This window comes from Magallana gigas, chromosome 5 (assembly GCF_963853765.1).
Source record: "Magallana gigas chromosome 5, xbMagGiga1.1, whole genome shotgun sequence".
In the NCBI taxonomy this organism is placed as follows: domain Eukaryota; kingdom Metazoa; phylum Mollusca; class Bivalvia; order Ostreida; family Ostreidae; genus Magallana; species Magallana gigas.
In genome coordinates, this window is record NC_088857.1 from 23,048,444 (window position 1) to 23,072,907 (window position 24,464).

Below are 24,464 nucleotides of genomic sequence, written 5' to 3' on the forward strand. Positions count from 1 at the left end.
GAGGCATGGTCAGTAAGAAATGTTGTAAAGGTGAAGGCTTGGAATTAGAAATAGAAACCGGGGAGGGGGCAAACTTATCCGAATTATTGACAAGCAAAATAAATAAATAAATAAATAAAGACTAATCGCCAATCTTCACAATCCTAATCGCCAATCTTCACAATCCTTATCTGTGTGTGTGTGTGTGTGTGTGTGGGGGGGGGGGGGGGGGGTGCGTATTGCCATGAACTCGTATTTTAATGTTAAAGTTAAAAAAAATATTATTTTTTATTTTACACCACTCCCCCCTCACATGCGTGTCTGCTGAAACATCATCACAGGATCTCTAAGGACACACGTGTTTTCTGTAACCTTTATAAATATATTTATGTTCATATTTACCAGTTCAACCTAACAATAAAATAGTTTTTTACGATTGATAGAGTCAAATGCTTTGGAGAAATCTATAAAGACACAATAGATCTTCCCTCGTTTTTTTGTAATGTATTTCTGCACTATAGATTGTAGAACAAAAATATTGTCAGTTGTGGAATATCCGTGACGAAATGGTAAGATGATCACAATATTACAGTCTATTTATCACCGTGTGTTAAGTTGTGTTAAAATTGGAAACAAAATTACTGAATATTTTACATGTAATGTCGGTGTTCGTCAAGGATGTATTTTAAACCCATGGCTTTTTTCAATGTACATAAATGAATTTATTGAAATGTTACGTAACTCTCAGTGTGAATGAATCTATATTACAGAACAAATATCGGATATAACCGCTCTCCTGTTTGCTGATGATCTTCTTATGATATCAGACACTGTAAATGGACTACAAAAGAAAATAAACGTACTACAAAAGTACTGTCTGAAGTGGAACCTAACAGTAAATATGTACAAATCAAAAGTAGTGGTTTTCAAGAGAGGTGGAGTAGTTGCAGGCACAAAAACGGGAAACCTATGGATGTTGAGTCTTACTACAAGTACCTTGGTACCACATTTTCCTGCCGACTGAAATGGACCCAATGCTGTAAGTCACTGGCACTACAGGCACGAAAAGCATGAAATATGTTAAAACATTCCTTGAAAATCCCGAATCACCGTGATCCTAAGGTGTGTTTTAAACTTTTTGACAGCATTATCGTTCCTATTTTAACATATGGAGCAGAAGTCTGGGGAACTGATATCAACGAAGAGATTGAAGCTGTACAGAATGACTTTTGCAAATGGATATTGGGAATAAGCAAAAAGCCACCAATATAATGGCTAGAGGAGAATGTGGAAGACTATACTGGCTGAAAATACAAAAAATGGAAACTTCAAGATATCCAAGACAGTGTTTCGAGATGCTTTATAATTTGGATTTGTGCAGCAATCGTTCAACTCCAAACTGGGTATCTTAATTGAAATCAGTTTTAAATCACTACGGCTTTGGGGACGTTTGGTTAAGTGGTGGCCCAGGAGATTTAAAGGTCTTTATGTCAGAACTGAACCAAAGGGTGAGAGACTGTGCCCTACAGGAATGGAACTCAAAGTTAGACAATTCACAAAAGTGTGCTTTCTATGTGATGTTTAAAAAACAACTTGTATTTAAGAGTTACCTCTCATTTCTAAGCTACCCCTTAAAACAGGCATTAGCCTCTTTTAGGTGTTCCTTACACAAATTACGCATTGAAGAGGGTAGATTTGAGGGAATTGATAGTGTGGATAGATTATGTCAACTTTGTAATTTAAGACAAATTGAAAATGAAGTACACTTTTGTATTTCACTGTCCAATGTTGGAGGACTTTTAAAAGAAGAATTTTTTTGTTTCACTGTCCATCATTCAGAAAAGATGTTCCAATTTGTATTTACCATCTTTTTAACAGCAATGACCAAAATGTCATCAAATGTACAGCAATTTTTATTTAAAAAAAGGTCTGTCAATAAGACAAGAAATGCTAACTCTATGACAATCTATGTTAAAACAATACAGTATTGATCCTGTTTCAAATTTTCTATGTATTTACATTATGTATATAACATGTTTATGTTGCATATAGATATGATGCCTAAATGTACAGTGGGCAATGGCCTTTAAGTACCAAATAAACATCTTATCTTATCTAGTTCAACCGAACATAAATTATTTATAAATTAAAACACAAACACATAATTTATAGGATGAGCTCGCATGCGCGAATGCAACAGACTTCGACAATAAAGAAAGCAATGGTGGCATCTTGCTAAAATGCCATATGTATTTGATACACTTGTACATGTCATTGTAGATCTTGCGATATGTTTGGCTTATGTGGTAGAACAGATTTATTACTATCTATTTCATATGTATTTATTCGTTTTTGGATTTTCTATTTTCGTTTTGTGCAGTATATTCTTAAATATTATTCATCTAAAGTTTTATTGCGCGCGTATGGTTCTTTAATTTCATTGGTTCATATTATTATCCAATAAATTTGATTCTCTATAGTATAAGTAACCGTTCAACCTAAGTCCAATTGGGCAGTATTTCATTTTAAACGACGTCGGACAATCCAGTGTATATCAGCTGCATCTTGTGGTATGTTAATATTATATTAAGTTATATATTTCTTTACTACCATGATAGTGATTAGGGCATATTATTTTAATTGCAAGGTTTATACTTTATCGTATTTTTGCAGTTAATCTTGCCATTGTAATTTCTGAAACTTGTTTGTAAGTTCTAATATTAAATTGCTACAAAACATGTTTTACCATATAAATGAATACTGAAGTAACGGTTGCATTTTTATGAACAAATTATCGAAACTAAAACATATTGAATTTACATGTAAAATTGTATTTTGTCTAATGTATTTTTCTTTGTTATAGGTCAATGCTTTAAAACGTTTAATAAATCTGTTAAACAAAACGGCTGTCTTTTGGAATTCCTTACTGCTCGGTTACACTTATACTGCTTAATTACTTAATTAATTTCTGATGTATATAAGCTTTCAAATTTATGGTATAGGTAGGCATCAACACAGTTAAACATAAAAATCATATTTCAATCGAAGGATGCTGGACACATTAGATGTCAGATGAAAGATTAAAGAGGTATACCGCCTTTTTCCATTTATCGGCTACAATATGTTTTCAAAGAAGACAAATCACACTATTACCATGTTTAAAGACTAAAGAGTCTTAATTGTCCTACACTACTTCATTTAGATCTTTAGGTTTTGTTGTATATATATATATATATATATATATATATATATATATATATATATATAAATATTTATATATATATATATATATATATATATATATATATATATATATATATATATATATATATATAGTATGCAATAAAAATTAAAGTTGGTTTTTGACTATTGAAAACACTTAAAACCAACGTAATCCGATTAAAATAATGTTCTACAGGTTTTGTAACAAACGTTACATTGAATTAATTTTGGTTTAACGTAGTCTTTGTACTAAAAATTAGACAAATATTTCAATTAGTGACTTTTCTAATACAAACATATTTATAACAACATATATTGAAAAGACTTACTAATATTTGTGAAATGCGTGGACTCGTGGTAACGTGTAGGTCTTTTTGATTTTGCGGTCGCTTTTAATTTCAATTTCAATTCCATCAAGTAGTAATTTGTTTTCCCTTTTACTTTAAGCATGAGAAGAATAGCGATTATAAAATTACATGTATCTAATCTGCTGGATTTTAAATTTTACATATTATTGTTTAAGTATGGGCACACCTAATATACACATATATTTTCATAACACCATATTCTACTTTAGGATTACAATATATTATTATAATGAGATCTTCATCCCAAGAAGATTAAAAGGGGGCCACGACCAACCAGTCCTCTAGTGATACAAAATAGTTCAATAATCGTAGTAGTGCTCATTTTCGTCTGATTTCGCCAAACGTGACAGATCAGCACAAAGGAGCAATCCGCCAGTAACACAGAGGATACAGATCCCTAGATAACCGACATGCGCGGCGCTTGGTCTGGGGTCTGATGCGCATGTCAAGGATCGGCGGTACGAACTCGTGTTTCTGGTATCAATCGTGAGATTCTTTTTCAGGTCGTCTACTCTTTCTTGTAAAGTTGTGATGTTGTATACTATTGTGTTGGTGGTAAACACACAGGCAGTCGATAATACTAATAAAAAGACAACACAAAATATGTAGAAAAAATGCGGAACCAGTTTAATACAATGAATTCATTTTTTGAAATAATCTTAAGACAAGTTAACTTTACCTTGATGTAACTTTTGAAAAACATAACGTAAACATTTCAAACAAACATTGTGTCACAACTGTGAGGAGAAAAGCACAACTATCCAATGTTAAGAGGCGTACATGTATGTAGAGCGTTTCAATAACTATCACAGATTAATCATAGTAACATGAATGTGTGTTATTTTAGACAACACATAATTATATATAATACGTACAAGGTCATTACTTTCTATCAATGGATAAACTTAAGAAAGAAAAATATATACATTATACATGAATAAATGTAGTGCAAATTCTGTAGAGACCACCTATAAGTAATGCACCCTTCGCCAATCATTGAAAAATAAGTACATGTGCAAGATTTCCATTTTTAGCTCACCTGAACCGAATGTTCAAATAAGCGTTTCTAATCACCTGCTGTCTGTGTACTATATTTTTGTAATAAAGTTTGCATTATATTGTAGTCCCCGACGCAACGTTTAAAATATTACAATGTATTGTCATCAGTTTCTACATATAAAGACGATATACTGCAGAGTATGTTTGCGCATGTGCGATATTTAACAGAGCGACACAGGAAAATGAAGAATTTATATATATATATATATATATATATATATATATATATATATATATATATATATATATATATATATATATATATATTTCGTTTTTTTGTTGTTTAACCAGCATTTTAAATAAGAAATTGTCATATTTTCTTAATCCTTTCTATAAGTCTTTTCATCCATTGTAAAATTTTAAGGCGTGTGAATCGAATGAATACACATAAGCAAGAATAGTGTTCTCATTTTTTTTATTACATGTATAGGAAATGTGTAAGCGTAAGCGTAGAAATTAAATACTAATTTGGCTGACGGATAATCGGAGATAGGGCAGAGATTGGGGCCGGAATACTATTCATTTCCCCGAGCTTATCACGAGTGTTTGAATATTTGTTCCCATTTGGTTTCATTGTGAATGAATGTTCATATATAGACAAAGCTTCGAAAGGTGTCCAGGTAGCGTAGTGGACAATGCACTCGCTTTTCACCGCTGCGACCCGAGTTCGATCCCCGTGATCGACAGAGGTCGTATGTGATAGGGTTTGGCGGTCGCCCGCTTGGACACGTGGGTTCTCTCCGGGTACTCCGGCTTCTTCCCACACCAATGACCCCCTCGCGCTAATATCCGTGCCAACGAGAGATATTAATATAAGTTGTAGAACTTGTTTATCAATCGTTGTAAAATAAATAAAGTTAAGTTTAAGTTTAAAGCTTCGAAATCAGTACAATGACGTTAAAGAAAAAAAAGATTTTGTCGATTATTCTACGACCAACCGGTTACCATCGTACCTAGCAATTAACCGTTAACCGGTTGACAACATATACAAAAATGTTTACCTGTATAGATGTAAAGGGTATATATATGTTGACTTTAACACTATAACTGGTACTTTTGGAGGGATTTATGCATATGTGTAAGTGTGCCTGTACGCATACAAGGCAATGCTTACCTGTACAGTTGAAGTCCGTTTGCTCCCATTGGGTCCCTGTGTAAGCAATGACACTTTTCCCTCCATTTGATTGGTAGCCAGGCATGCAAGTATATACAGTGGTGTTATAAGACACAATTTTGTAGGCGTTCGCGATATCATCTGGGGGACTTGTTACACCTTAAAAAAAAACACCATATATACTGTATTAAAATTGGTTAAACTTTTTAAAAATATATAATAGCTTTGACACAATTCTGAAGTTTGCCTCTGTAGTTCAGTTAATCGACACACAAAATGTTTATTCAACATGCAATATCACGTTTGAAGCATATGTACATGTATGTCAATATAGAAATAAGATTAGATTAGACGGGAATAAAAAACATTTTGGCATTTTAGTATTTAAATGTGGTGTTTAGTGTGTTCCTAGTACTTACATGGAGTTGTATGTGTTTTCTTAGTAATTAAATGGAATTGTTGTTCTCTTTGAAGTACTCACATGCGGTTCTTTTGTGTTCATAGAACTCACATGGGTGGCTTGTGTGTTTGGTATTTACATGTGGCGGTAAGTGTGTTCCTGGTACTAACATATGGTGGTAAATGTGTGTTTGGTACTTATATGTGGTGGTAAATGTGTGTTTGGTACTTACATGTGGTGGTAAATGTGTGTTTGGTACTTACATGTGGTGGTAAATGTGTTTGTGGTACTTACATGTGGTGGTTAGTGTGTTCCTTGTACTTACATGTGGTGGTATATGTGTTCTTGGTACTTATATGTGGTGGTAAAGGTGTTTGTGGTACTTACATGTGGTAGTTAGTGTGTTCTTGGTATTTACATTTGGTGGTTAGTGTGTTTCTGGTACTAACATGTGGTGGTAAATAAGTGTTTGGTACTTACAGTTGGTGGTTACTAGTATTAATTCCTAGTACTTGCATGTGGTGGTAAATGTGTGTTTGGTACTTACATGTGGTGGTCAGTGTTTTCCTGGTACTTACATGTGGTGGTTAATGTATTCCTAGTACTTGCATGTGGAGGTAAATGTGCGTTTAGTACTTACATGTGGTGGTAAATGTGTGTTTGGTACTTACATGTGGTGGTTAGTGTGTTCCTAGTACTTATATGTGGTGGTAAATGTGTGTTTGGTACTTACATGAGGTGGTTAGTGTGTTTCTGGTACTTACATGTGGTGGTAAATGTGTGTTTGGTACTTACATGAGGTAGTTAGTGTGTTTCTGTTACTTACATGTGGTGGTAAGGGTATTCCAGTCGGACGAACAATTGGAACATCCGCATCCTAGCAGGTTGACAACATATGATAGATTAATTCAACTAGGTGATTACTTCGTGAATAGCTATACTTGATCATTAAACAACATAAATGCCTTATTCGTTGTTGGTTCATACGGAATTGCAAAAAAAATATAATTCATATCATAATGTCATCTCTGTATATAGTTTATTTTTGCAATGTATGATAACTGTTATATGAATTATGAAGAAATCATTGCCATTGTTTTTTATCACATGAAATTGGTGTAAGATAATAAATTATCATCCGGTTTTAATTCGATTTATTCATTGAAATAGTGAATACATGTAACAATATTCGAACTGCATGTTTGCCAAAACTCAAACTGTTATAACCAAATATTCAACCAGTGTTTGTTAAAAGAAATCAAAGAGATAATACTTTTTCTGATGAAAATTATTAGTTTATATACAACAAAAGAAAATTTCATCATAGGAGGTATATAAAATAACAGGATTACCTATAATGCATTGTAATGTTGTTTTAGATAACTCCTTCTGACGAAAAGTTCTGTGTTGAGGTGATAAAAAAGTTTCGTAGCTGATTTGTTAAAAAAATCCATTTCTTTACTAAATAATTATAATTAAGGCCAAAAATATCTTATTTAAAAATTTAAGGCAATTTATTATTTTATAAAGGTGAGACAATATTTTCAAACAAAAGAGGTTATACGTTTCTATATTTTCTGTGCAAGGGTCTATTTTATTGTATTCATCAATGTTTAGAAAATTCGCTCTTTTAAGGACATTATCATCAGGCTTTTTAATGACCATGTCTTAACTTTCGATGGAAACTCCTGATTTATTACGCTTAACCTACCTGGCAATGTTGAATCCGCTTTAAAGACTTTGACTGACACACTGGCTGTAGTGGATTGCTGTGTAGGGGCTCCATAACCCCAAGTACCACCAATGAATATAAGGTAGTCTCCAGCACCCGGGTACCACAGATTGATTTCGTTCTGATTGTACGAGTACACCACAGCACCTATTCTCGCGAAGAAAGCCGAGCCGTCACTAAGCGCTGACCCTGCCCCCTCAAACATGTAGTTGATATAGCTTCCGTCCACAGCTTGTGACTTGAATGAAACAATGTTCCATTTTTAAATATTTCTTTCTGGCGGGTCAAGCAATAAAGAAGATTGGGATGAGATATCGCAAATTCAAATATATTATAATACAAGTTTGCAAAAGCACAATTGCTGACTATATTCTAATAAATTGATCTAACGATTAGAAAAAAATTATTGCTTTAATTTCAAATTTGATGGCATCGAAAATCAAGCATAAAAACCTTAGGTATATAAGGTTTAAATTATGTCTAGTGCTCTAACCACTGAGACATTTCAAACAAAACAAAGTACGCTGTTTAAATACTATGTGACAAGTTTACAGACTTTGTAACTTTTTCAAAACGTTTAAGGATCCTCAACACCCCGTGACGTCTACTTTTTTATGACAGTACGTCACAAAATGGCGATTTTAAAGCGCTGTAAACCAGTTATATCTCCAATATTCGATGCCCTACTCTGTGGCGCAATGGGGGTAGTTTCAGTCTACCAACCTGCAGGTCCCGAGTTTGAATACCAGTAATTGCAGGACCTTTTTATTATTGAAAAGTAGTAAAAGTTAAAAAGATGATTTTTTCCTCCGAAATTGAAAACTTTTTGGTCATTTTCAAGTCGAACACATGCAAAAAAATCCATATCTTTAAGTATTTAGATGAATTGTCTTGTTCACAGAACATTTCCTTGCTGTGTGGAGGACCCTTAATTGATGGGATACAAAATGATATATTTAATGTATAGTGGGTCATCTTTCCACATTTTGTTTACTGAAATCAGTTTGTTTTCAATTATACCTTATTTAGAGTATGAGAAACATATGGAGCACAGACCACTCTATGAAAGAAAAGGCCCTGAAGTCTAAAAAATGACACTTTTTGGAGGTTCGATACGTACACGCCTGTTTGAATCTACGTATTCCAAATATTGCACATATTTGAAGGTTAAATCAATGATGTATCAAATATATATACATATATTGTTTTTGAATAATAAAAAAAAAATTAAGAAAATATATCAGATTAATTGAAATTTTAATTTTTTGGCTAGTATCTTTTCCGTGTATATGTATTTACAATCAGATTAATTGAAATTTTAATTTGTGAGCTAGTATCTTTTCCGTATGTATTTTCATTGCAATCATGAGATGCGCTTTAATCACTACATACCTGCACAAGAAATATGTGGTTATCTATATTAAATGGCTGTGGCAGAGTGATGGTGGAAGAAACAGATATTCCCGAACCTCTTGTGTCCGTCTGAGTGAACAGAATGTCCGAAATGCTGAATTTCCATGCTTGCACATAGACATTGGCGGATGAATATGTATATGCTGATTCAGTAGTACTCCATCCATCCGAGACACAAAATACTCCATCTGAATCAAAAATTCAATACCGTGTTTGTAATGACTGACCAAAATCTTGGAAATTCAGATTAATTCTGGGACTTTGCATCGTCAATGAAAATTCTCTAAATCTGTTATCAAGATGTAGTTCAGTATTTTGACAACGGTAACTGTCGGTGAGGTTTAAAAACAAATTTGGCTGTGAAAAACAAATTTTGGAAATTGTACGTCCTTATACACAAAGAGACTTAAACCTTTTATTTGGAAGTTTCATGGTGGTATTATTTTTATCATAGTGTAATGTGTAAACTTAAGATAAAACCTATGAAACTTTGATAATCATAAAATCAACAAAAATGTTGTATTTATCATTAATTAGATGTGAACCTGATATTGATGTTAAAGAGAGTTTCATATACTGTGGAATCATTAGATTTCGTGGTGGCTCAATTTTCGTGGAATTCGTGGGTACCTCTCATCAACGAATTAACATCCTCCACGAAATAATAAATTAGGGTAATAAAGTCATATTTCCTCTGTAGGTTTGAGAGAATACACGAAATTACGTCCCCACGAAGCTGTAAATTTGTAGCAATCCACGAAAATTGGCCCCCACGAAAATTAATGATTCCACAGTATTAAACATTTCCGTAAACCTTTTATTGACGTTTCAAAAAGTATTGGTAATAGCAATGCATTACTTTACAATGTAATTTGCCCAAAGCTTGATACAATGAATATTTTTAATATCTGTATTTTATCTACATCCACTGAGAGTAATTTCCTCTGGGTTTCTTTTAAATATTTTATTTTGTTTTGTTTTGCGGAATTGATTGTAATTCACATCTCTATTGAAACTGACAAGACCGGGATCTATGCAATCAAGTTCAAACCAGTTTATCGACCGGGTGAAATATTCAGCAACCAAAGAAAAATCAAGGAATGCACAAAATAATCATGAAAATGACTTAAAGACTTAAATTCCAATATACATGGAAAACGATTTGGCCATTTTTTTTTTAATCCAACGTACATTAACAATAATTTAGTCGCTTTTATTACCTTTTACAATCAATTCAACGAAGGATGTTAATTTAAACAATAGATGCTTTCTTTGATTATTTATGAGGGCTAAGAACGTAGCGATCAATTCAGGAAAAATTCCATAACGCGTATTATGTAATTTTTCTGCAATGCCACTACCTTCATACCCCCATGAATCTCCATTACCTTATATAAATAGTGCCTGTTTGGGAGGGTAACGGTTGAAATTGACATACCGAGAAAACCATTGTCAATCGAGGCGAACGAAGCGGGGATTGAAAATGTTTTTGAGGGATATAAATTTTAATTGTTATACTCCTTTAAAACAGTTACTATATAACTCTATACGAAAAAAAGTCCAGCAATTTGACTGTTGGGCTGGAATTGGAATCTTGGGCCTTGGTCAACAGTTTGCGAGCCGGTCCGACAGATCAACTGTTGCCCTCGACCCCAGTCAACAAACTGTATACTGTTACCCTCCCAAACAGGCACTCCTGTAGATAACTCAACGCGAGGAATTATTTTCCGCGTAAAATCGCAAGAGGACACTCTTGCGTATTTTCAAATATCGCTTTTATTTTATTGACAGTTTTAGACTAAAGGAAATTTTAACAAAAAATTGGTGATCTCGATTTTATTTCTTGCAATTTGATATAAAACATCGGACTGAAGTACTCGCGTAAAATAAGGAATTTACAGTATTTATTTTATTATTCTGAATGTCTTAATTCTAAAGCAATATGAGCTGTATTTTTTCGAATTTTATTTTGCTGCAAAAACCTGCTAGTATGATAAGTCTGCATGTAACTTAAACTTTTATGGTAAATAAGATTGGAAAAAATCATTATTTTTTGTAAGAAAAAAATTCTCTTCTAAAGAATTTATAGCAGATCAATTTGTACAGAACGACAATAATACAATTTCGCTCAATTAAGGCTTCTAAACGGCTTTTTTTGTCCGTTTTTGACTAATGAAATATATCAAGAATGTCTACAGTCTCGTCCAAAAACGGCATTAAACAAGCTCTTGACCTCCTCTTTAAAATGATGTCAAATCGAATATAGGTACCTTTGTCCGTGATTGAATATAGAATGTCAAAATATTGTTTTATTTTCCTCATAATTCCTTTAAGATCAATTCTATGTAAGAATCAAAATTCGGTGGCCACGCATAGTCACGGATTTTCTTCATATTTGACAATTTGATAGACTTTGGTGAGTAAAATAGCCTAACATCATTTGTTTGTTGCTATGTGGTCCCGTTGCTATATAATGGTAACCGAGGGCAAAGATGTAAAAATGGCATTTTAATGCGTATTTGAGAACATATTGTGAGTAATGTGCAGAACTTGGGGTTTCCAGGGTAAAATACATTATTAAAAATAGTTGTCATTTTTCAAAAGAAAGAAAAAAATTCATGGAGAAACGCACATTTTTAGAGCGTTTCCATGGTTACTAAACAGAAATTTAATTTTTTGGTAAACACTATTATGATTGTGCAATCAAAAATTTAAATATGAAAATTGAGAACCGTTGCTATGGTAACAAGCTTAAAAATAAGGAAAATTATAATATTTTTAGGCATCTTTAAATGGATATTATTCACTTATATTGAATAATTATATAAAATCAAATGGTGAGAAAAAATAAAGTATGTCCTTAACTTTAATGACACTTTAAAAAAATCTGAAATTTTCTAAAAAATAACTGCCTTTGCTATGGACTTTTCAAAAAGTAAGAATTTCTGTGTGATTTTTTACGCAACTTAATTTTCCATAGCAACAACACTTCTCTGTTGCATAACAAAGGTTTTTGTGGTGTATAATGAAAATTTAGATATATTTTTACAAGTTCCAACTAAAACAATTGCAAATAAATTCTAAAAAAAAAAAAGGAATGAAAGCATATCAAAATAATTTTCAATTTCTCAGTTTTTCTAAATTTTTGGCCTTGTTGCCATAGCAACGGATGTCAATTTTCATGATAAAATATATATTCCATTGACATTGATATGGATGTAAAAAATTTACAGTTTCCCATTTGGGCTTATTAAGAAACCGCAGAAAACTGATTTCAAAAATTTGTAACGGTTTCCATGGTAACATTTTGAAAGTATTGGTTTCTCCATCAATTTTCTTATATAATTAAATAATTGAAAATAGAACAAAGGCTGTTTTATGTCTTTGATAGTTTACATTATTTGGCAAAACCTTCTAATATGGCTTCAAAATAGATAAGTTTTTCTTTTTTCGCATCTTTAGCCTCGATTTCCATGGCAACGGTTACCCCCAGCAACGAACTTTTAGTGGGTTTTTTGTCATTGATTCTTACATAGAATTGATTTTAACGAGGCCGAGTACAGAACGAGTACGCACGCTTTCGCGCAGCGTTTCATTTGTATTGTGACATCATCTTTTTGCTTGTTTGACGCCAATTTGTTGAAAATTGCTCGTTTAATGCGTAAAATTAATGTTATATTGTGGAATAAAAATAACTGTCTCGAAGTATAAGCAATATTTGGGCTCGGGTCGAAAAAGTGAAGAGGGTTCAGCAGGCCAAACCCTCTGTCACGTTTTCTTAACCCGCCTAAATATAGCTTAATTCATATATTTCAACACAGTAACCATGTATTTTATATTAATGACCCTTAATATGTGATTTTATATATTTTTTTATTACTTAAAAATGTCTGAAGGCTTTAATAATACTATAAAGATCACCTTTTCCGCCTTTGTCAAATAAAAAATAGCCATTATCTGACAAATCTGGGAAATTGGGCATACAAAAATCAACTTTGATAAGACCCCTGGAACAAACCAGGAGGTAAAAGGTTTTTTTTATTTGACCATTTGATGCCTTTTAGCAATAACTTTAATATGTAGAACAGAAAAAGAAATCCCTAGGGCAGAAGTTTAAAAAAATGTGCAAAATTGATACATTTCAAGCAAAATCCCATAGGGTCCTATGTTAAAGATTAACAAACTTTGAGATGACCCCCTAAACAAACGGTGTGGTAAATGTCTTATTTTTTAATCTTAAAATAATAATTATATCAGTAGAAATTCAGGTAAAAAATTTCATTAAAAAATCTAGGGCACAACTAATTAGACCCGGCCTCGTTAAGCTATGTAACTTGCGTATAATTGAACGAATATTGTAGACACTTTTCACAGCGTTTTAAGTTGGTATGGGACGCTTGACGATATTAATGTTGATTAAAGTACATTACAATCAAAATACAATATTTCACACACAAAAAAAAATTGAGTATGTTTTAAACAGTTTTGGAAGGATTAAAATCATAAAAGCCTCAGCGGGATTACCTACAGACTCGTTGTGTGTGCTCCAACCAATTGAGCTACCCTGTTAGCTTACAATTTTGTGGAAAAAATACTTATAAAACTATGCTTCATTTTATTAAACAATAAAATGAAGCATAATTTTATAAGACTAATATCTTTCCCAACAAAATCTCGATAGGAAGTACGTGACAATATGGAGGTGCCCCATACCACTTTAATTTTTACAACATAGCTAAAAACGCATGCAATAGATAAAACACTTACATTGCCCAGACCCAATACCATTAGTCGCTGGCCAAAGACGAATGTTGCTGCTATCATATGCCATTATTACTCCACATACAATGTTGTAGGAATAAACGGCTTGTTCCTTAAATACTGCACCTTGTATTGTATATAAAAAAAATCGTTTAGTTAATTATTCAAACCGCGCGCGCGCGAGCGAGCGAGCGAGAGAGAGAGAGAGAGGGTGGGTACCTTGTGCTTCAGAAACAAAGCCATTTGGCAGTTTTAATTGTACAACAATAAGATCTGGATAATATCCAATGTTGTGTGGTATATCAGTGTAAGAAGAGCCTGTAAAATACAAACGATGAAAAAAATCTTTTTATTACAATAATAAAGTTGCATTGCATCGTTTCGGACAAAAGATAAGGCTATGCAAAACTTTCGAATCAGTTCATTCTTGGTTCTTGGTTACACCAAGGATTTTACATCCGTAAATAAGGGTGACACAAAGTATTAATTAATTCATTGATTATTAAAGTTAATCTGAGTATTAGATTATTTTTAAGTTAGAGCAATTTCTTTTTTATATAATAACAACGTACAATTTATTAGTAGAATAGACAAAGTACTAGTGGGGTTTTTTCTGTGGCGAAACAATCATATATAAATGCCTTCTGCAACAACGAAATACATGTACCAAAATCAAAGTCAGTAGTTTTAAAGTGCTGTAGAAAAGAAATATATATTTGTTTAAAAATAAGATAAAGGAGAAAATATTTGTTTTCTGAATCTTGAAGAAAACCCCCCGCTAAAATCGCTAAAACGGGAGGGGGGGGGGGGGGGTAAATTAAAAAAAAACCACCCAACAAAACCAAATGGATAGTCATCACAATATATCTGTTACATTAAAAGTTTATAACAGTTTATCATAGTTAAGTTTAAATTGATAAATTTTAAACTTTCAATGTAACATATCGAAAGCTGTTGACGCAGATAGATACAATATCAATTAATATTTCTACTAGTACTGTTCTGTATTGTTTAAATGAGCTGTTAATATCAATATCAGATTCACAACTCCTTTACCTGAAGTAGACACAGTGTGAACATTTGCAGACGTAAAGTTTGCTGGCGGGAAATCGCACATTCTCCAAACCCTCACTCTGATGTCAGCTGTTGCGTATTTACCCGCAAATGGTCCGTTGAACACCGCTCCACCTTAGATATAATAAAATGAGCAAGTACACCTACTATAAGAAGAGAAGTTGAATTTGGCTTGGGACGATAGTTAAAAATATGATATAAGACAATAATTTTCTTCATTTTCATTGGCTGAAAGTACATCAAGTGACATTTGTCCTTTTCCGATATCGGCGCGAAAGCGCGTCCGTGAATATGATATTTACTCAGGGGCGAAAAAAAATCCACTAATAGGAACTAAAAACTACTTATTATTCATAGTAGCCCCACTATTGTGGTGTTATTTTTCATTTTTAAATAACTAGGTCAATGACCTACTTTTTCTGCTAGTGACCTCTAAATGTTTTTTGAAAAAATTGTCAAAATTTGTCAAAATTGTCCACCATTTTCAAAGTTTTCTTTATTTTTAATTATCAAAAATAATAAAACGATTTGTAGATTGGGAAATGATAAAATACGAATAGCTTTACTAATTTTATATTTAAATGAATATTTTAAAGCTCATATATTAACTTTAATTTAGTCCGAATCTGCTCTATCAATTTCTAAAATTGTACCAATTTTTGATCGAGTTTTACAAAAAAAATGACTAATAGGAGCTCCAAACCATCGATTGCATAAAACTGTTTTTATTGTCTGTATTATGTTGTCATTAACATTATATTAGGTAAATGATCACGAGATATTTTATCTTGAATCGATTTTATGTATTTTAAAGATTTTTCCAATCGCGTGCCAGCCAGTCATATAAATTTATAGACGAGTAAATACAACCATAAAATATGTAAAATGATATGAAAAACACATAAAAACTTAACTTTTGCAATTACAATGCAACAAAAAGTCTTTAAGAAAAAATAAGAAAATGAAAAAATTATTTCCTCTGCTTTAATTTTAATCTACCTTTTTCGGGGAATATCTTCCTCAAATAAACAAATCATGGATATCAATATCGATATTTGTTAATAACGTTGTTCTTTTGTGCTTTTAAAACAACTTTGGACTTCAGATATTGAACTTTGTAAAAAAATAAATCTCAAATCCTGAGTAAACGTAATCCTTAACGTTAATTATTGTCTTATATAATATAAGTGATTATCAAAAAAGGGATAGCTTGAATTGGCACATATATTACTAAAACCGATTTGGTTTGACTTTACCGATCGCGTCGCGTTCAACTCTTTCAGCTACGTCATACATAAACAATACCCGCACCTTAACCACAATTTTTTATTGGTGGATTCAGCTTACTGCTGATTGGCTGCTGGTTAACTAAGACTAAATTATGCACTGACAGAACAACAACATAATTCACATGATTACTCGTGACTGTCGAAATTGGGCTATATATAGCTGTAGCTCTATGTATAAATTTTGGGTTAGAAAATATTATCAAAACCGATTTGGTTTGACTTTTCCTATAGCGTCACGATCATTTCTGTCAGCTACGTCATGCATAAATTATACACGCCGCCGGTGTGAAAACTATGATTGGTTAACTCCCATTTTTAGGCCGAGTTATCAGTATACGCTTATGCAATGCCAGAGCTGAAGGATTTCTCAGAACAGTTTATCCCCCCCCCCCCAATATTATTCATTCAAAATCGACTATCCCGTATGTTTAAATTCTGTGCTAAACCCTCTCTCTCTCTCTCTCTCTCTCTCTCTCTCTCTCTCTCTCTCTCTGTGTGTAAACGGGCGTTAAACCATAGCCTCAAGCTACGGTCCAGAGTACGGCGTTAAAAAAAATATAATATTTAAAAGTTGCATGTGCTAAGCGTTCATTTCATGTAAATACCGTAAATGTATAATGCACATGTATTACCTACTAACTTGCCAGTCAAAGTGATAGGTATGAATTCCTCGATTTCTACACCTTTCGATCGGCAATCGACAGTCAAGAAAAGTATTGAACGATGGTGTGAAAGAACGAGACGGAAGTGGAGAGTGCAAGGAGGTTTGTACATGTGCGTCTTCATTAGGCAAGTGTCCGATTCGTTTCTCTTCTGTTGCCCTATCACTTTCGGTGTAAATATATATACTAAAATATCCACAAACCATTTACTGCAGATTTCTTTATTTTACCTGTCTCTGAACCCCCGATCACCCGCTCCATACATGAACACTGGTTTGTTTACATCACAGGAGTATGAATTTTTATCAATAAAGCCAAAAAACTTACTTTATTGACTGACCCATGAGCTATGCGTAAACTCCTGTGTTTACATACATAAAAAATAAAGTTCTTGATCCGCTTTCCGAGTACGGTTAAAGGTTGTTTAATAGGAGAAAGTTTGGGGCGGGTAAAGCTACAATTATTAACAGTAGTAAACTAAATGAAGAATTATTTAAATGGATTATTTGCACAAAATGTGGTATGGTATGATGTAAATATTTTTAAAAAATAGTGTTATTTTTATACGCGGCAAATTGCCGTAAAGTTTTTTTGTACATGTAAGTATTGTATGCACTGTAGCTTTATATTTTCTGACCCAAAATTTATACACAGAGCTACAGCTATATATGTTATGTACCGTATGTATTGTTTTATCACAAGTGTACACTTTCGAAAAATAGCCCAATTTCGACAGTCACGAGTACCCATGCGAATTTTTCATTCTCTGATATGTTGTTGTTCTGTCCGTGCATAATTAAGTCTTAGCTAACCAGCAGCCAATCAGCGGTAAGCTGAATCCACCAATAAAATAACTGTGGTTAAGGTGCGGGTATTGTTTATGTATGACGTAGCTGAAAAAGTTGAACGCGACGCGATCGGGAAAGTCAAACCAAATCGGTTTTAGTAATATAAAGCTACAGTGCATACAATACTTACATGTACAAAAAAACTTTACGGCAATTTGCCGCATATAAAAATAACGCTATTTTTGAAAAAAATAATAATTTTTCATTTAGTTTACTACTGTTAATAATTGAATTTTACTTGCCCCAAACTTTCTCCTATTAAACAACGTTCTTCCGTACTCGGAAGGCGGATCAAGAACTGTATTTTTTATGTATGTAAACAAACCATTGTTCATGTATGGAGCTGGTGATCGGCGGTTCAGAGACAGGTAAAATAAAGAAATCTGCAGTAAATGGTTTGTGGATATTTTAGTATATTATCAAAACCGATTTGGTTTGACTTTTCCTATAGCGTCACGATCATTTCTGTCAGCTACGTCATGCATAAATTATACACGCCGCCGGTGTGAAAACTATATGATTGGTTAACTCCTATTTTTAGGCCGAGTTATCAGTATACGCTTATGCAATGCCAGAGCTGAAGGATTTCTCAGAACAGTTTATTTCCCCCCAATATTATTCATTCAAAATCGACTATCCCGTATGTTTAAATTCTGTGCTAAACTCTCTCTCTCTGTGTAAACGGGCGTTAAACCATAGCCTCAAGCTACGGTCCAGAGTACGGCGTTAAAAAAATTATTTAAAAGTTGCATGTGCTAAGCGTTCATTTCATGTAAATACCGTAAATGTATAATGCACATGTATTACCTACTAACTTGCCAGTCAAAGTGATAGGTATGAATTCCTCGATTTCTACACCTTTCGATCGGCAATCGACAGTCAATAAAAGTATTGAACGATGGTGTGAAAGAATGAGACGGAAGTGGAGAGTGCAAGGAGGTTTGTACATGTGCGTCTTCATTAGGCAAGTGTCCGATTCGTTTCTCTTCTGTTGCCCTATCATTTTCGATGTAAATATATATACTAAATTATCCACAAACCATTTACTGCAGATTTCTTTATTTTACCTGTCTCTGAACCCCCGATCACCCGCTCCATACATGAACACTGGTTTGTTTACATACATAAAAAATACAGTTCTTGATCGGCTTTCCGAGTACGGTTAAAGGTTGTTTAATAGGAGAAAGTTTGGGGCGGGTAAAGCCACAATTATTAACAGTAGTAAACTAAATGAAGAATTATTTAAATGGATTATTTGCACAAAATGTGGTATGGTATGATGTAAATATTTTTTAAAAATAGTGTTATTTTTATACGCGGCAAATTGCCGTAAAGTTTTTTTGTACATGTAAGTATTGTATGCACTGTAGCTTTATATTTTCTAACCCAAAATTTATACACAGAGCTACAGCTATATATGTTATGTACCGTATGTATTGTTTTATCACAAGTGTACACTTTCGAAAAATAGCCCAATTTCGACAGTCACGAGTACCCATGTGAATTTTTCATTCTCTGATATGTTGTTGTTCTGTCCGTGCATAATTTAGTCTTAGTTAACCAGCAGCCAATCAGCGGTAAGCTGAATCCACCAATAAAAAAACCTGTGGTTAAGGTGCGGGTATTGTTTATGTATGACGTAGCTGAAAAAAGTTGAACGCGACGCGATCGGAATAGTCAAACCAAATCGGTTTTAGTAATATATATATTACACCGAAAGTGATAGGGCAACAGAAGAGAAACGAATCGGACACTTGTCTAATGAAGACGCACATGTACAAACCCCCTTGCACTCTCCACTTCCGTCTCGTTCTTTCACACCATCGTTCAATTCTTTTATTGACTGTCGATTGCCGATCGAAAGGTGTAGAAATCGAGGAAAAGTTTTGCACAGAATTTAAACATAGGGGATAGTCGATTTTGAATGAATAATGAACTGTTCTGAGAAATCCTTCAGCTCTGGCATTGCATAAGCATGTACTGATAACTCCGCCTAACTCAACCAATCATAAAGTTTTCACAACGGCGGCGTGTATAATTTTTGCATGACGTAGCTGACAGAAATGATCGTGACGCTATAGGAAAAGTCAAACCAAATCGGTTTTGATAATATAAGAAATAAGGTATCATTTTTGGATGTATATCGGGATATAAAAAAGGGTTGGTCACGTGATCAAATCCCATTTGAATATCTAAATGAAAAAGTGAGATAAAACCAACAGAAAATATGCAAAATTTCTTACCAGTATAAGCAAACACGCCGTCCTGGTTACTGGATGGAGTATTGGAGATGATAGGGGTGTAGAGCTTCACTTCTTGATGGTTATAGATGTAAACAATTCCCCCATAAGGATTAGGATCATCATCATCACGCTGACACGAACCAATCCCAGAGAATATCTGCTGCTGTGAGCCTTCGGTCACACGGATCTGCACGTCCACTTTGGCGGGGTACTCGTTGAGGGGGTGGGGGATGACAGTCGGACTGGGTTGGTTTTGTGTGAAGGTTTGCCAAGTACTCAACCATGGTGCTCGGATACAGAGCATGGGATCTGTTATTGATAGATACTCATAATACAAATGACGCCAAATTGAGGCGCCAGCGGGGTTTGTTTATTTATATTTAAATAATAATCGTACGATGGCCTAAAATTATATAAATATAAGTAATAAGAAATCATTCTTTGAGTATTATGAGGTGATAATTTCGGTCGGGGCGTGATCAAATCTATCATAAAGCCCTTCGGGCTTTATTGGATTTGATCACACCCCGACCAAAATTTCATATCCTGGTGAACTTGTTAATATTGCTGTTTATTACTTACATTTACGTTTGAAAAAGGCAACCGACGTTTACAGTTGCACATTGTATGAAATGCGAGAGAAGAAAAACTGTTTTAGAACCCCCCCCCCCAACAAAAAATACAATCAATGATTAGAAATGTCATTATTTGTCAATATCAACTTGTTTAACGGAAAATAACAAGTAGATGTAAAAAAAAAGATCACAATAAACGTGTACAATCAATTAAATTAGGAAATCCGTATTCATGGTACTCATTAAAAGTAGCTGATGGTAAATACGCCGTTATACAATTGCTGGCTCCAGTAACTGCATAGGAGCTAGAGTTGAATTAAAATCAACTCCCAAACACCATCAACTTGAACAAACTGATTTTAAATATTATATTTTAAAGTAGTCTCTACATGTAATAAATAAAAATATGAGATATAGTGTTTTATCAAACGTAAAGCTACAGAACCAAAATAACTTAAGCTTTTATAATTAACTGCTCCTCAACATTAGCTAGCATTAAAAGTTTTCAACTGCACTTTAAATTGTTGACTGTAACAAATGTTTTATTTTTTGTCCGTAAACATGCACAAATGCCTATTAAAACGAGAAAAAAACAGAGAAGTTCCGTAAGGGGTATGATACGGATCCGTATCAGCCCTAGGGCTGATAACCTGTATCAGCCCCGAAGGTCGATACAAGTTTTGTGATATCATATGTATCACATATGCAAAAAACCCGTATTTATTACTAAGTATAAAATAAATTCTGATAATGATCTGTTCATCTTCATTGATAAATCTAAATAATGCATTATTTTTTTATGGTTCCTAACAGAATTTGTCACAAAAGGTAATAATTCTAGAATAAGGGGTAGGGTGATTCCTACAGTAGTATTTTTCTTAAATGCCAAGAAAGTTGCCGTGAAAATTTTATAAGTTTTAGAGCATGTGCTAAGGTTGATATATGAATTTTTTTTTAAATCATTGATAATTTTTAATACAGTATGCCATCACATTTTGTTCAAATTTAGAAGAAAAACTTAAAGAATTGAATGCTGATAAAAATATGATATTGCTCTAAAAAAGAGTCAACATTGTGAACAATTTTGAAATTTGTTTTTGTTCTTAAAATTAATGAATATGATTTGCAAATAAATTCCTTCAAATAAAATAATTATTGCTGATAATTGAAATTGTAAAAAAAAAACCCATAATGCCAGAAAAGGGGGATAATTCCTATAAAAAAAATTTCCCTTGCAAGGTGAGAAAGTAGTCATGAAAAAGATATATGTTGTAGTGGACATCTAATGTAAATGTGTTAAAAAAAAAAAAATCATTAACAATTTATTTTACACTGCAACCCCTGTTGCCCCTTAAAATTAAGGGAAAAAGTCTTGCTTTTAAATTACTTTATTCATTAATTGTTTAGTATTTACTAGTATCAAAAATAGTTCGACAGTTTGAAAATTTATTTTACTCTCCGTAGATCATACCGAAAAATCCCGCGCTCTCAGGCTCAATTGTACATCTGAGGCGAGTTCAACAAAGCAAGCGCTCGGTAGCGCTCGCCAAAATTCCCTTTACCCTATATCGCGAGCGCTCGCTCTGTTGATCTCGTCTACGATACGAGTCGCGCATTGATGAAGTTCCGGTCAATTTTTCTGTTGATACGTCGATAAATAGAAAAATGATTAAATAAAAGATAAGCGCATGTAGTAACTATTTTCCATTAGATTTTTTTCTTCAAATTATCAAAATGTTGTTAGGGAAAAAAATTAATCGTGAAAAAGATTATATTACGGGAAAAAAAACCCGATGAACAGTTAGTTACACAAGCACTGGAGATACTCGTATTATTTTTAAACAAAATTAATATAGTTTATGTTGATCACATAGATTATTAAATTTGCCTTTGTTATCTTATTTTAAGATTAACATTGATATTTTTTTTTCCAAAGTATATTCTTCACAAGTATATTAGTATCCTTCTATTCATAGAATAAACTTTTTTTTATAGTCAGAGATAAAACAAAAAAAAAGTTATTTTACTTACTTTTAAGGGATAAGAGAGCAATTATAAAAATACGTAAAATGAATGTTCTTGATAAAATCGCCATCCCTCTCCTCGTGAAGTATACCTTTACTTTTGTTACACTAGTTTCCATAAAACATGTTCTTTTCATTGACCTAATCAATAAGTAATTCGAAAAGCTATTTGAGCAGTGTATATTTAATTAACAGTTACTATATATTCACACAATAAGCATTTATCTTTAACCTTTAATTTCATAAACAAGTAATTACATAATCATTTATACTCCTTAACGTTTGTGTATCGATTTAAAATAACCCTTTAAGAAAAGGTAAAAGTTTTCTACAATTATTTTTTTAATCTATTATGAAACTGTGTTTTTATCATTATTTGTTTTTGAAAACTATGCAGCAATTAATTAAATTTCTATATACGAGCGGTGTTCAGCTCTAACGACCTCTGTAGTGTAAACTCAACTAGTGTATCTATTCAAGGCCAAGGTTTTCACCTTTTTCCACCTGAATCAGGTATTACATGTAAGTCTCAGTATTTTTGTATATGTCTTTTCATAATTAAACTGTTGAACACATTACAAGTTGCTTTATATCGGGAGAGTTAAACTTGGTCCAGTATAAATAAATTGCGGAACGAATCTGGGTAAAAAATATATAAAGTAGGATTTGACGCATACACACTAAATGATTTGGTTTAATCTGTACATGTATGTGCAACATACAATGACGCTACAGGTCTGACAAATGAATCCCATTGCTTTTCAAAACGAAACTGGGATGGCCAGAGATGTTTGGATATTGAATTAATTGCTGAACCCCAAACTTCAAGACCTTTCTCGTCGTGAAGAAAATTATGAATACGATTTCTTCATCTCTCCATGACAACTGCATTGTCAGTATATTGCCATTTACGTCTTGGCAAATGTATTATACATTAGGGAAACTCCCATATAAAATTCTAGAGTAATCTTGTATCTTTACAAAAGTTTTTCTAGAAAATTTCCTACAATATTGATAGAAATGTTTTTTCCAAAACTTCTGCTTAATATTGACCATATGATTGATTATAAACTAACTACATGTATTTACTTTAGGAAACAAACATAACAATGTTGCATATTTATGAAAATTTAAATGATTTTTTTTTTACTGATTGACGGTTTTTTTTATATACTTACTTTTTTGAATACATGATGATTTGGAACATACTTTACTGGTGTAAACAAAAGGATTAGGCAAAATGTTATCCCCTACCCCCAGTTTGCCCTGTAAGTCCGTATTTTCTTTCTTTAGCTCTAGACCATCATTCACTGGCTTACTCTCCGTCTACATGATTGTATATACCAAGCTTTCCTTCATGATGACGTTTTGGTCTACTGCTTTGATGCTATTAAATTTCCTATGTAAACTGCAGAAGACGGGAATGTTTCATTATCGGGGAAAATCCTTTTGTCGTCTATAAAAACTGAATGACATATTCTTTATCTTAAATTCGATCGTTTAAAGGTCCTATAAAAATGATTTTTAACGCAATGATTTTCTTTAATAGATATAAAGCTTAGTATAAAAGAATGTTAAAACAATGTTTTTTTTTTGTTTTTTTTGGCTACTGCATGATAACTCAGCATCTGATTTAGATTATCTGGTTTACATCCAATCATGATCGTAATCATAGTTTATATATACTACATTTGTACGGTG

The 24,464-nt window shown here is 32.9% G+C and overlaps 1 protein-coding gene and 1 long non-coding RNA gene across 2 annotated transcripts; both read right to left on the reverse strand.

Annotated features, from left to right (window-relative positions):
- Positions 1–3,366: 3,366 nt before the first annotated feature.
- LOC105342831 (uncharacterized) lies at positions 3,367–22,857 on the reverse strand. Its single transcript, XM_034478867.2, has 10 exons — positions 22,771–22,857; positions 20,165–20,473; positions 15,105–15,236; positions 14,268–14,366; positions 14,055–14,174; positions 9,267–9,475; positions 7,854–8,112; positions 6,969–7,019; positions 5,743–5,901; positions 3,367–4,149 (listed from the first exon to the last, which is right to left on the reverse strand). Exons 1-10 carry the CDS (start codon positions 22,832–22,834, stop codon positions 3,869–3,871), a joined length of 1,683 nt encoding a protein of 560 aa, XP_034334758.2. The 5' UTR covers positions 22,835–22,857; the 3' UTR covers positions 3,367–3,868.
- On the reverse strand, positions 16,975–17,859 carry LOC136275495 (uncharacterized). Its single transcript, XR_010714076.1, has 2 exons — positions 17,445–17,859; positions 16,975–17,343 (listed from the first exon to the last, which is right to left on the reverse strand). It is a non-coding gene; the product is annotated as an uncharacterized lncRNA (long non-coding RNA).
- Positions 22,858–24,464: the final 1,607 nt, after the last annotated feature.

Excerpts from the sequence above, each read along its gene's own strand:
- LOC105342831 (XM_034478867.2), bottom strand. The coding sequence starts at position 22,834 with ATGGCGATTTTATCAAGAACATTCATTTTACGTATTTTTATAATTGCT. Across the intron at positions 14,175-14,267 it reads CTTTGTTTCTGAAGCACAAG|GTGCAGTATTTAAGGAACAA; the intron begins GTACCCACCCTC and ends ATACAATACAAG. Across the intron at positions 9,476-14,054 it reads TGGTATTGGGTCTGGGCAAT|ATGGAGTATTTTGTGTCTCG; the intron begins GTAAGTGTTTTA and ends TTTTTGATTCAG.